General features: G+C 40.7%; 1 protein-coding gene across 3 annotated transcripts in view; it reads right to left on the bottom strand.

Moving 5' to 3' along the window:
* Positions 1-13,460, bottom strand: part of SNX18 (sorting nexin 18) — a 258,821-nt gene that overhangs the window by 224,297 nt on the left and 21,064 nt on the right. The window contains exon 2 of one of the 3 annotated variants that reach the window (XM_032144718.2): positions 6,187-8,863. The exons of the other annotated variants lie outside the window; for them this stretch is intronic. Within the exon in view, the coding sequence (XP_032000609.1) occupies positions 8,610-8,863 (254 nt within the window). The 3' untranslated portion in view covers positions 6,187-8,609. Of the gene's footprint in view, positions 1-6,186; positions 8,864-13,460 lie in introns of those variants that run through there. 3 annotated transcript variants of the gene reach the window in all.

Below are 13,460 nucleotides of genomic sequence, written 5' to 3'. Positions count from 1 at the left end.
ATTAGTTGCAAAATGCCATCACAAAAGTGATCCGAGTGCAGAGAAGGGACAAGACACTGGGATTAGAGTTTCATGGAAGGCTTCACAGGGAAGGAAGGAGGAGAAGGATTTTTGGTTCAGAAGACAAAAGAATACCCAGTACCATATAAAGCAACAGACTATGGTCCAGTGACATTTGTCTTTACTGCCTACATTACACATTCTCTTAGCAGTCCACTTCCCAATGCTGTTGAATTTTCGCAAAGTAACACAATGAACATTGACTTGATCATTGAGTCCACTATCCTAACAAGACAGTTCTTCCTGTGCCTTGTACAATTCACTTCCAGGTCTTGAGGGGGTTGGCACAGAGCTGCAGCTCCACCCACCTTCTGACATCTTTTTTTTTTTTTTTTTTTTGCTAGTCCCCTTGTCAACATTCATTTCGTTATTTTTAAAACAGGAAATACATTCAATCGTTCAAATTTAAAAGAGATAATAGGGAATACAGTAAGTTTCCCTCCTGCCCCCTATTCCCATTCCCGAAAGCAAACAATGTGGCCTTGCTACCAGTTTGCCACGTTTACTTTCATAAATAATCTATACATAGGCCAGGCGCAGTGACCTACACCTGTAATCCCAGCACTTTGGGAGGCCGAGGCGGGTGGATCACCTGAGGTCAGGAGTTCAAGACCAGCCTGGCCAACATGGTGAAACCCCGTCTCTACTAAAAATACAAAAATTAGCCAGGCATGGTGGCAGGCACCTGTAATCCCAGGTACTCGGGAGGCTGAAGGCATGAGAATCACTTGAACCCGGGAGGCGGAGATTGCAGTAAGCTGAAACCGCACCACTGCACTCCAGCCTGGGCGACAGAGCAAGACTCCATCTAAAAATAATAATAATCATCATCTACCGCATATATAAGCAAACACATTTGCTTTGTTTTGTTCAAAGGGTAGCATATAAATATTTCTCTGCCTCTTTTATTCATTTAATTTTTCTTAGGAAAATTCTGTATTGGTATATGAAGACCTTCCTCATCTTGTTTTTTTAAAAAATGATAGATACCTACAGTTTTTAATCCTTCGGATAGCTGAGAAATTTGTTATGAGACCACCTGTCAGCATGAATACCTAAAAGGTCCAATTTTCTTTCCATTGATTCTGGGATAGGAGCCACTAAAAAGCAACATTTGTGAAGAAAGCTCCTTTTCTCTGGAGTTACAGGTTTCACTTCCCCCATAGGTCCTTTGTTTCATACAGAGAACACAGACTTGTGGACTTGACACTCTCAGGAGGTTATGGCCACATGTGAACATGTAGTTAGCATCTGGGTAAGTCAGTTGGCTTACAAGAGTTCACAAACAGGAGCCAAGTAATTTTTTAAAAAGTGACTAAAAATGCAGATTCTGAACAAACACCAACAGAAGCACCATCAGCTTTAAGCTGGACCTTAATTTGGTAAATCCTGAACTGCACTCCAATGTTTTTAAGATTTTTCAAGCAAAGGGAACCATTTTCAACTAAGACTCTGCATTCTTTTAAAACTGCTCAGTTGAACAAAAGTGGAACAAACAAGTTGCCTAATCAAACTTGGTCTACACTAATATTTGGATTCAGGGCATGGCTGCCCCAAAAGCCACTCAGAGGCACTAAATCCAACTTCCCCGAGTGACACATTGACCATCATCTTACAATGTCTGTATGTAACACGAGGCCAGGGTTGGGACAGTGAACACAGAGTAGGCTGCCTCTCTCTGTCCTAGGTCCCAAGTACATATTTTTAGGATGTGAAAAGAATTCAATAAAACCACTATTAATTTGTGAATAAAGACAAATTCTGAGCTGTCTTTTTCAGATCTTCCTAGTTAGAGCTACAGGACAAATTCTTAAACATATTAGCACTTAGCTTTTGGAGACCAAGGGCTCCTTTGCCTTGCTGCAAAGGGCAATCTCTGGAGAGCTGAGCCCCTCCCCAACCTAACAGGAGGTGTTGGCGGGTCTGAGAAGCAGTGGAGAAGTAGGTTTCCAGGCAGAGTAAGAAGGACGCTGTGCCAGGGCTCTGCAAGACAAGAAGCTGGAATGGGGTTTGGTCCTGTGACCCAGGTGGGCAAAGTGGGCAGAAGGTGAAGTTACCAGGGCTAAAGCAGGAACCTCTGCCTACCTAGGACCCAAAGGTGAACTCCTTAATTTTCCATAGCGCAGCTGACACAATGTTCTTATTATTTAAATACTGCAGCTCTTCCTTTCTCACATAACCACAGAGGGTCTTTACTCTATCTGTCCTGTCAATGCCTTGGACTCAGGGCTTTCCACCCGCCATTCATTTCTCACAATATGTCCACAAAGGGGATTCTTTTTTTTTTGTTTGCTTGAGACGGAGTCTCGCTCTGTCGCCCAGGCGGGAGTGCAGTGGCGCGATCTCGGCTCACTGCAAGCTCCGCCTCCTGGGTTCACGCCATTCTCCTGCCTCAGCCTCCCCAACAGCTGGGACTACAGGCACCCGCCACCACGCCCAGAAAATTTTTGTATTTTTAGTAGAGACGGGGTTTCACCATGTTAGCCAGGACACAAAGTGGATTCTATAGTTGGCCCTCAGGATCTGTGGGTTCCACATCTGTGGATCCAACCAATGGACGATTGAAAATATTCCCAAAATCCCTCAAACAATAAGAAATAACAATACAAAAAAATACAAATAAAAATATAATGGTGTAACAACTATTGACATAGCCTTGACATTGTATTAGGCATGACAAGGAATAAAGAGATGATTTGAAGTATACAGGAGAATGTGCATAGGTTATATGCAAATATTATGCCATTCTATGACTTGAGCATCTATAGATTTTGGTATCTGCAGGGATTGGGGTGGGATTGAGGGTGTCCTGGAACCAATGTCCTGCAGATACTGAGGGATGACTGCATACCCCATTATAGATAAGAAAACTGACTCAGGTTAAGTGACCAGCACGTGGTCACATGATGTTCAGGAATAGAACATTTATTAAGTATCTACTTCTAAAATTGTTATCATCTCCCATGTTTGTCAAGGAGGGAGTATTGCAAAATGGTTAAGGCTTCAAGTGGTGGTTAATCTAATACTCTCAATAATTCAATACAATCTAAGTCAATCATACAATTGAGGAAACTGAGGGTCAGAGCTGGGTTAGTGAGTTGCCTGAGGTCAGAGAGTGGAGCAACTAGGATCTGACCCAGGTCTCTGGCTCCCAATTGCTGCCTTTCTCACTGATAGGCTGGGTCAGCTTGCAGAGAAGCTCAAGGATTCAGCAATTCCAACCTGAGAGCCATTTCCTGGAGTGACAGAAAATTTAAACCACTGCAAAAGTAAGGTCTGATGCATCTGGCCACTTCAAACTTAGAGATCAGTTCCAGGGTAGGCTGATGGGACACACAGCAACAAAATACCACACACCTTGTTTTTAAGCTCCCTTGCAGGTGGCTTCACATGGACAATTGGTCTTGCCTTTGGCATGCTTCTGGTACAAGTCACCCAATGAAGCTGAAATGGCCTTTAAGACAGGCAGGCAGTTTGAGCAGCTCTGACACAGGGATGATAGGATTGAGACATCCTGGGATCAGGGCCAAGTGGGGAGGACTTGTGATCCCTGGAAAGGCTATAGCCATGAGCCAATCCGAGATTAACTTCCCCCACCTCAGAGGCCTGGCTTCCACTGCTGGGTTTTTCTGGTTTCCTGCCCACGGAGCCCTAGCACAGCAGCATCCCTCTATACGCTGCCTAGAAGTCTACCCCGCCACTCTTCAAACTCTCCAGAGCTTATTACTCAGCAAATTCTGTTGCTCTCACCTGAGTCCCACCTGTGACTAAGTGGTACTCATGAGTAACCCTGACTCTGACCAACTGGAGTTCAAACTTTTGACTTGTGGTTCTGCCAAGGCCATTGTTATGGCAACTGGAATGTGCTTCTGTTGGTACTGCATGGAGGTGAAAGTTGGAGAGAAGGCAAAACAGTCAGTTTTGGACCCTTTCTCTCACTCTTCATAACAATACTGGAAGGTAACATCTGGCACGCTTCCCAGTCTATGTAAGACTGCAGTCAGCAGGCCGGGTGCGGTGGCTCACGCTTGTAATCCCAGCACTTTGGGAGGCCGAGGCGGGCGGATCATGAGGTCAGGAGATCGAGACCACGGTGACACCCCGTCTCTACTAAAAATACAAAAAATTAGCCGGGCGTGGTGGCGGGCGCCTGTAGTCCCAGCTACTCGGAGAGGCTGAGGCAGGAGAATGGTGTGAACCCAGGAGGCAGAGCTTGCAGTGAGCCAAGATCGCGCCACTGCACTCCAGCCTGGGCGACAGAGTGAGACTCCATCTCAAAAAAAAAAAAAAAAAAAAAAAAGACTGCAGTCAGCCCTTCTGTTGAGAGACCAGGCAGACCAGCACAGACTCTCACCTTTCCCAGGAGAAATGGGTGCAAACAGCAGATTCTGGGAAGTTCCCTTTGTACTTCTGTGCCCAGTGCCCAAAGAATGATGGAATCGCTATCATTCCAGGAGTGGAGACTTGGGAAGATGTTAGGGATTTCTGAAAAGCAGAGTGTAATCTAGTTTAAAAAGCATTCAGTGTAATCTAGTTTAAAAATAATAGGCTTGAGCCAGATCCCAATTTGAATCTCAGCTCCATCATTTAGTTTGTGTGATCTTGGTCAAAAGAAACTAGACTTCACTGATCTCTTTAACTCATCTATAAACTAGAGACATTATCTTCCTCATAGGTTCATTGTGAGGATAACCAGATAAAGGTCATCTTAAGAGGTATCAGCCATGTCCTTTCTTCTCTTGCATACTTTTAGGTGTACCTCTCCTTCTCACAGCCTCCCCAAACCATACATGATTTGTCCAGATGTCCATCACTGGTCCAAGTATATTTGTGAACTAAAAGATGGCTAGGCCATTTTAGACATTACAAGATGCTAAGAAAGGCAGGCCAGGAGAAAAAATATATATATGTAAAACAAATCTGTAAAGATAAGCAGATACAGGACTACAAAGCCCCACAAAGAGGGCAAGCTTTGCCAAATGGGACTTTGGCCCCTTGCAAGACACGCCAGTCCCGCAGCCATTATATTTTGGTTTATGTGTGTTGGAGTTCGCCTATTTATGGCAACCAACAGACAGTATGTCAAGTACTTTACTTAAGCACCTGCTTCTGTCTCAGGTGTTGGACTCATGGGAGCTATTATTTCAAAACCTCTCACTCACAACTTACTGCTATGTGCCTAATTCCTGATGTCACTAATGTAAGCAGATACTCCGTGGGACTATCTGAATGACAACAGTTTTAAATTAATCAAATTAGCTACAGTGCTTGATGAATAATTTCTATGGTAACTACAGATGAAGCTCAAGACAGAGAACATGCTCTTCTATTTTTCTGTGTAATTCTTCACATTAAATAAATGCCTCCTTGATGAGTGGAGAAAAAACAATTATATTCCATTGAAGCTAAGAAATAAAGCAACCTGTTTATTTTTTAAAAAGATAAACATGGCTGATCTGCACTAATCATACCATTTTGAAGGAAATAAAACAATATTCAACATTTCTAGACTACAAATAAATAATACCCTGTTTTACTTATTCTGTTAACCAAAGATGAAGGTGGAAATGAGAAAATTGAATGCTTATGGACTTATAGGTATCAGACATGGCATCTGATTTTTGGAAAATGAAGACATAAATGGAAAATGGCTATGGCAATGAACTTAAGAATGACATTTAAAAGTTTTTACACAAACTTTACATACTTGACAGACTAAAACATTTTTCAAGTCCTTAATTATGAGAACAGCAGCAAAATTTAAGACAATTAAAAATCGGCATTTAAGAATCTGCTGTATTATTGTGAATAAATGCAAAACAACCGTATCAGTGAAGCCTGGGAAAATCTCAGTTACTATAATATTCGTGCACTGGCTTTACGTTTCACTTTCAAATGCGTTCCCTCATTCTGGGTGCAACCTGGGTACCTTCAGATACAACAGCTTGGACGGGGAACGAGTTTACGACGCATGGCTGTAGAACCAGTCTCGCTGCATTACAGTTACGGCATATAAACAACTCTGTCTAATAAAAACAGTAAAACCAGGCTCAAGTGCACACCCTGTGTTACAAACACATCACATATCAGGATTATAAATCATAGAAATAAAGACAAATAATGGCATGAAGGGCATGATAGTTTATTTTTAAAAATTGTACCACACTGATCATGATGACCAGCATACACATGATAATGGCTTTTCTCTTGGGTTTAACATTGCAGTAGTTTTGCATACTGCAATGTTTCAATAGGACCAAGAACGTTAGAGAATAAAGATCTTAGATGAAAATGAACACTAATAATTCTAGTGTCCTCCCCCATAGAATTAATGTAAATCCCTTATGAATCAGTGGCATTATAATGTTATGTGGTTATGAAGAATGAAATTTCTCTTAGAAGTAGGCAGCATGAATTTATACTTATATAAGTATAACTTATACTTCCTTGTACTTTCATCTTTAGTTTTTATAATTTAAGCTATGTCCACCCTGGCTAAAGTACAATCATACAATATACCTCAGATAATTTCCATGCTACCATTGCACAAGTTTAGTGATTTTACTATTAAAAAAAAAAAATCAAACCACCATCAAAATAAAGAGGCAAATAAAAGTAATTTTTAAATCATTTGAAAAGCATGGTGCTTATTTGTCCAATACAGACTCAAACTTAAATGCTATAGTTATAATTTCCAGACTTCTGCAAAATTAACATTTATATATACATATGGGTTTTGTTTATAGAACTGTATTTTGCAATCAACAAGTTTTAGAGACAATATATTTGGTTACAGTTCCACATACCTGTAGTAAAGACAAAGCCACATAATGTTCATGGATGTTAAATCCGGCTCTAAGTAACCTAAGGTACAAAATTTTGACCAAATATCAAAATGATAATCTGATCTTAAAAATACAACCCATATGAAACTACTTTTTAGAGAGTAAATGTGCTGTTCAGTAATTATTTCAATAACCTTTTCTGAGTATCTGCAAACTGATCCTTTTCTTTAATCTCTGTGACTCACCAATATTTCAAAGTGACCTCTTCACTTCCATGTTACCATTTCAGTACCCAGGGATTTCTGAGGCAGCATAAGTTTGACTTCATAAAAACAGTAGATACTCTAACAGTGACAGTTTTTAAATCTGTAAACTCAATAATCACATTAGTTAGCTCAGCAACTATAAAAACATTGAGATTGGGGCATTGTAAGCCAGAATCTCTTTGTGCTTTTTAAATTAAGCTGCTTTTGAATCTTTTTGGTATTTATCAGCCATCTGTATTTCCCTTATAATAATAAAAGCATATATTTAAAATAAATTTTAAGGTTAAATGTCCTGGGGGGGGCTCATCAATACCTTTTTTTTTTAAACATAGTATAAATCAATTATCTTTTTCCTTCAGTATTTGGAATAGCAAAAATTATTTCTGGTCCCTCCTTAGATCAATCAACACCACTTTTCATGACATATTAACACTGAAATTTACAGACATCCCTGAAAAGTTTTTAAGTAAACGAGTGAATCACAGTGGAGTCTCAATCAGTTAACAGTGTAGATCCATTTTTTTAAAAAAAACTGAATATTAAAAGAAAATCTTCAAGCTAAAAACAAAAACAAAAACAAAACCCTCCTAAGAACTAAAGCCAAGTGTGTGTTGTCAATGATTCGATACTTTTATCCCCTGACTGATTTAGACTCCTCCCCCTCACGCTGTAAGACATGTTTGCTGAAATCTTCACGCCAAGCTTTTGGGACGCCTGGGTGAAGAGGCTATGCTACTGTTGCATCTAAGGGAATAGTGGCACCGTTTCTTCCCTAATAGACTTCATATCCAAAGATGAGCAATGAATCTCACTCCCCTGCATTCACCAGCATCTTATCAGGAGATAATACTTGCTGTGCAAATTGATGACAGCTGATCCTCCCACCCCACCCCACCCCACCCCCTACTGCCAATGAGGTTATCATCAGTTTGTCATTAGATGCACTGGCCTTTCTCTCTTTCAATCAGAAAAGCTGTGGCTTACTTTAAAAAGGTGGGGAAGGGACAGGGAGAAATGAAAAACCAAGAGTCTAAAGGCACAAGGTCGCATAGCTGCTCTAGTTGGAGTTTGTAAACAGAGAATAGGTTGAATTTAGGTAATCCCAATCTATGAGAGTAAAAAGGCATCCACAGCAGGCTTTTATCCAGCCAGCTTCTTTGAGACCCTTCATGGGTTTTGAGGTCTACAAAGTATGCACTAAAATACCCATACTTCAAAAAGCAATAAGGCAAATAGTATAATCATTATTCCAAAAGTTACAATGGTAGTGTAGGCATACATAGTATAATTTAGTTACAATGTGTGGTACTGTTTCTATTATATAACCATATTAACTGTTTATTTCCTACATAATTATAAATTCAGCTGGGTTTCAGATGAACACAAAACCGTCCTTGTACCACCACTGATAGTTGGCAATAGCTCTTTGACAGCAGTTTTTATTCTGCTGTAGAAATTATCCTTGAACTGAAAAAGTCCACAATCCAACGTCCAGTCATTAAACACTATCATATTTGTGAAGAGCTTCTTCCAACTTCTGGGTAACTTTTTGGAAAAATATTATTTGTTGTTGTAAGAAATGCTGCATCTGTGATTTAAAGTCTCTTACTCGAATTTGATGGAAGTGGTGAATTTCAGCCAAAGTGGCAAAAGAAATAGTGTTACAGCGATCCTGAATGCCGTCAGCCTTCTGCACCTCCATCTTCCCTTCCTCCACGTGTCGCCTACTCTCCTTGACTTTGGTAAGAGCTCCTGTAGTTAAAAATAACAATTAATTAAAAACCTATATATCCATATATCCCAAGGACATAACTACATATTAAACAGAATCTTGGGCATTATAAATAGTTGCCCAAACTACTTTCAGTACCTTTGAAATTTAAAGTGAGGACCGTAATTACTCATTTTAAAAAAAGAAGGAATCCGGTAAAGTTTCTGAAACACTCCCTTTGTTAAAATTCTTCTTCAAAAACTAGTGTTTGTCACATTGACCAAGAATCTCTAGTATCTCATCTCTTCCAAGTAGAGATGCTACACATAACTGAGAATAAACTGCAAGGAACTGTCCTTAAAGAGACACCACAAGAAACTGCAGTTTTCATATGCTCAAAAGGTGTGACATCATTATTTCCACATATATTCAGAGAATTATACTGTTTATAAAAACATCCCATAAAGGACCCAAACCCACTTCCTCAGAAAGTCTCACTAAATAATTAAGACTCTAGAACCAGTCTCTGAAACAAGTTAGTACCAACACAGGTTGTGTTTTGGAATCATGTCACAGTCGTGGAGGGTGCTTGGCAAAGTTGCCAGTCTACAACTGGAGGTCACCCTCATGAGGGTTGGCCAAGCCCATTATCTTGTCATCCAGAGTAAACACCTAGCTGAAGTGCCCAGCACACAGAAAGTGCCTGGTGAAGGGGTGAATTGCGAACACATGTCTGATTCTGACCTCACGTTGCATCGGGAGACCCACACCTGGAATACAAGGGCTTTAGTAAGAATTTGCCCCTTTTTTGGGACCATAAGCATTGGTGAGTGTTAACTCTGCCCTAATGATGACTTAGGAATGATGCCAGCGGTTCCATAATCTCATGCCTAGAAGTATCAACAGACGGTGTTGCAGGGGTGGGGGTGAAGGATTGGCCACTCCAGCAGGTGCCATACGAAGGCAGGCCCTCCCCTGGAAGCATAGTCATACAAAGACATGAAAGATTGAGGATGTTTAGGGGTAGGAAATAGGCTATTCCTGAGTTCTTGGGAATGAGTAATAATAAAGCTCAAATCACTTGAACAAAGCCAGCTTAAGAATTCAGATTTCCCGACTGTGCCTAGCACTCATTCCACCAAACCATACTGAAAGGCAAGACGGAATACAGAGACAAACAGCTAGAGTGCCTGGCTTGGCAGTCTGAGAACACAGTACTACTGAGGAGGGAACCAGGAAACTTGAGTAGGAGGAGGTACAGAAACCGAGAGACTGTGTTTCGGAAATGTTGTTTTGCCCAATGGTGAAATATACAAGGGAAGATGCCCTATTTCTAAATTTCTTCAAATCTCCTACAGAATAATATAATATTAAACAAAACCCTTAAAGGTAAAGCAGTATGCTTTTTTTGGCATAGTTCAAAGACCTGAGAAATGAAAAAGCACCAACAGCAAATTTCATCCATATATATGTATGTGCAGGTGTGCACATATGTACACATTTATTTTCATTGATTTATTCTAAATGAGACCTTTAAGTGAAAAGCAGCAAAGCCCTGAAACAAGAACACATGTACTGCAGGTGCACAGAGCACACATGCCCCACACCACTTCCACCTAACCCATGGCAGAGAAGTGCACTCTGCTAGACAGAGGAAGACCCCTGCCCCAGTTCTACTAAGAAGCCATCGCTCTGAAAGTAGGGCCCTTTAAACATTTCTACTATGGCTGACAGTATCAGCAAAGCACTAAAATTTGCCTGCTTGAAGAGAAAGACATCTCCCCAACATAAAAAATTAGTAATAATTTATTGCAAAACATTTATCTTTGTTATATTTGTACAGGTTTCACATTTCATATACAGAAATTGAAGTTGAAAACACCAGGAGGGCCGGGCGCGGTGGCTCACGCCTATAATCCTAAGACTTTGGGAGGCTGAGGTGGGTGGATCACCTGAGGTCAGGAGATCGAGACCAGCCTGGCCAATATGGTGAAACCCTGTCTCTACTAAAAAAAACAAAAATTAGCCGGGCGTGGTGGCGGGCACCTGTAATCCCAGCTACTCGGGAGGCTGGGGCAGGAGAATCGCTTGAAGCTGGAAGGCAGAGGTTGCAGTGAGCCGAGACTGCGCCACTGCACTCTAGCCTGGGCAACAAGAGCATAACTCTTGTCTCAAAAAAAAAGAGGGGGAAAAAAAGAAAAGAAAAGAAAAGACCAGGAAAATGTAACAGGTAAAACTAAAGGAAAAAAAAATTCAGAAAGACTGAGAATGTGTAGTGATAAAATAGATGTTTTATAATGATAAAGAGAATAGAAAATTAAAAGAGAAAAATCTCAAGTGATTTGACTATATTTTCATCTGATTTCAATCCAAGGTACCGGAGGAAGCCATAGTCCCATGTTCAAATGCTAAGGACCAGTACCCAGGATCCTGCCCTGCTCAGATCCTGACCTGCGTAACAGTTGTTGCCTGTATTGGTTAATATTCTGCAAGTATTACTTGCTCTAATTACTAGAGCCCGGCTTTTCATCACAGAGAACAGAGTCCAGCATAGAGAAGCTGTGAAACCTGGCCTTGAATTGGGTGAATGTCAACTAAGTTGCAGCTTGTCAAACTCCAAATTAGTTCACCATATTTTGACAAACTGCACTGTGTTATATAGAATTACAGATGTGCATCTGTAACAACCAATTTAAAAATCAACAAGTCCAGGGCTTGCCACAGTGGCTCATGCCTAAAATCCCAGCAATTTGGGAGGCTGAGGCAGGGGGACGGGTTGAGGTCAGGAGTTTGAGATCAGCCTGGGCAACATAGTGAAACCCCATCCCTATGAAAAATATAAAAAATCAGCCAGTCATGGCAGTACAGGTCTATAGTTTCAGCTACTCAGGAGACTGAGGTGGGAGGATCATCTAAGTCTGGGAGGTTGAGGCTGCAATGAGCTGTGATCACAGTACTGCACCTCCAGCCTGCTGAGTGACAGAGTAAAACCACATCTCAAAGAAAAAAAAAAAAAAAAAAAAGAACAAGTCTAAAGTTTTTACAACTTATTATATCAGCATACATTTTCCAAAGTCTCGGATACAGCAATGAGTATCAATAACATCTCTTTGAGGCCCCAGGATCTGCCAGCATGTAGTACCTTCAAGCTTCCTAAGCATACATACTAAAGGAGCCAAGAAGAATTTGGGACTCATTTTTAGCCAGGTGTGGTGGTGGGCGCCTGTAATCCCAGGTACCCGGGAGGCTGAGGCAGGAGAATCACTCGAACCCGGGAGGTGGAGGTTGCAGTGAGCCGAGATCGCACCATTGCACTCCGGCCCGGGCAACAAGAGCGAAACTCCATCTCAAAAAAACAAAACAAAACAACAAACAAACAAAAAACAAGAAAACAACAAAAGGAAACAAAAAAAACCAAAGACTCATTTTTTTCCCAAGTATGAATTTATTAAGTGAATAACACAAAATGTTGCTGTTTTTAAAAGTCCCCAAAAGGTTGGGCTCCAGGGTGAGAATTTTAATGTGAACATTTATGGAAAGGCTGGCATGTATAGAGCACACTGATAGAACAGGGAGATTCAAAAAGGAGCCACACTGCAAAGCACCATCAGGGCAGGCACATTACCCTGACGCAAAGTGAAATAGGTCCACGAAGCACACAATTCTGCATGGGAGTTGAATATGGCTTTCTCCAGGATACCATGTGACCAATGTGACAACGGAAAATGCTCAGAGGGCCTGCTACATGCCCAGCACTGCGCTATGGATGGTGGCAGGGTGGAGGGCAGGGAATAGAATATCTGAACAGTAAATGGTAGCTGCTAGAAATAGTAATAACATATGCTAGGCACTTTCCATCTACTGTTTCTAATCTTCACTACAACTTTACAACAGACATTACTCCTAGTCTTACTACAAGCAAATTGAGGAAGTTACTCAACATCTTTGAGCCTGACAGTCATCCAGGTAAACCAGCAGGAGGCTGAGATGGGATCTGAATGCATAACTGACTTCAAAGCAAGCACTACAACTATTTAGAAGAGAAACTGTTAGCCAGGCGTGGTGACGCACACCTGTACTCCCAGCTACTCAGGAGGCTGAGGCGGGAGAGTCCAGGAATTCCAGGCTGCAATGAGCTGTGATCACACCACTGCACTCCAGCCTGCATAATAAAGCGAGACCCTGTCTAAAAAATTAAAAAATAAACACTCTATAAAATGGTAAATGAAGGTATTAAGTAGCATACTTTAAATGTACAAATTTATAGAGTAAGGAGAGTTACGTGTAATCAAGGAAGATTATGTCTCCATAAAATTGTACCCACAAATGTAGAACAAGTTTTAAAAACAAAAGTAACTTCCTTTAACTGAAATGTAACTAAATTGATTTTCTCCCAGATCCACCTTCAAAAGAAAGTTAAAAGATGATTAGCAATAAAACAAGTTGATAGTAATATACTTAAAACAAATTAAAAATCGAGAGTTCCTGAATATATCCTGAATTGAAGCGAATGGCTGTTAATGTTCAGAATGACAACGCCAAGGGTCTTCCAACATCTGAAGCCAAATAAAAAAAGTTAACTCTTATAAAATACTTTGCAAAGTTTTAAAATATATACATCTTTTCCCAAGAAAGTAA

This window comes from Hylobates moloch, unplaced genomic scaffold, assembly GCF_009828535.3.
Source record: "Hylobates moloch isolate HMO894 unplaced genomic scaffold, HMol_V3 SCAFFOLD_23, whole genome shotgun sequence".
NCBI lineage: Eukaryota > Metazoa > Chordata > Mammalia > Primates > Hylobatidae > Hylobates > Hylobates moloch.
This window is presented reverse-complemented; position numbering and strand designations above follow the sequence as displayed.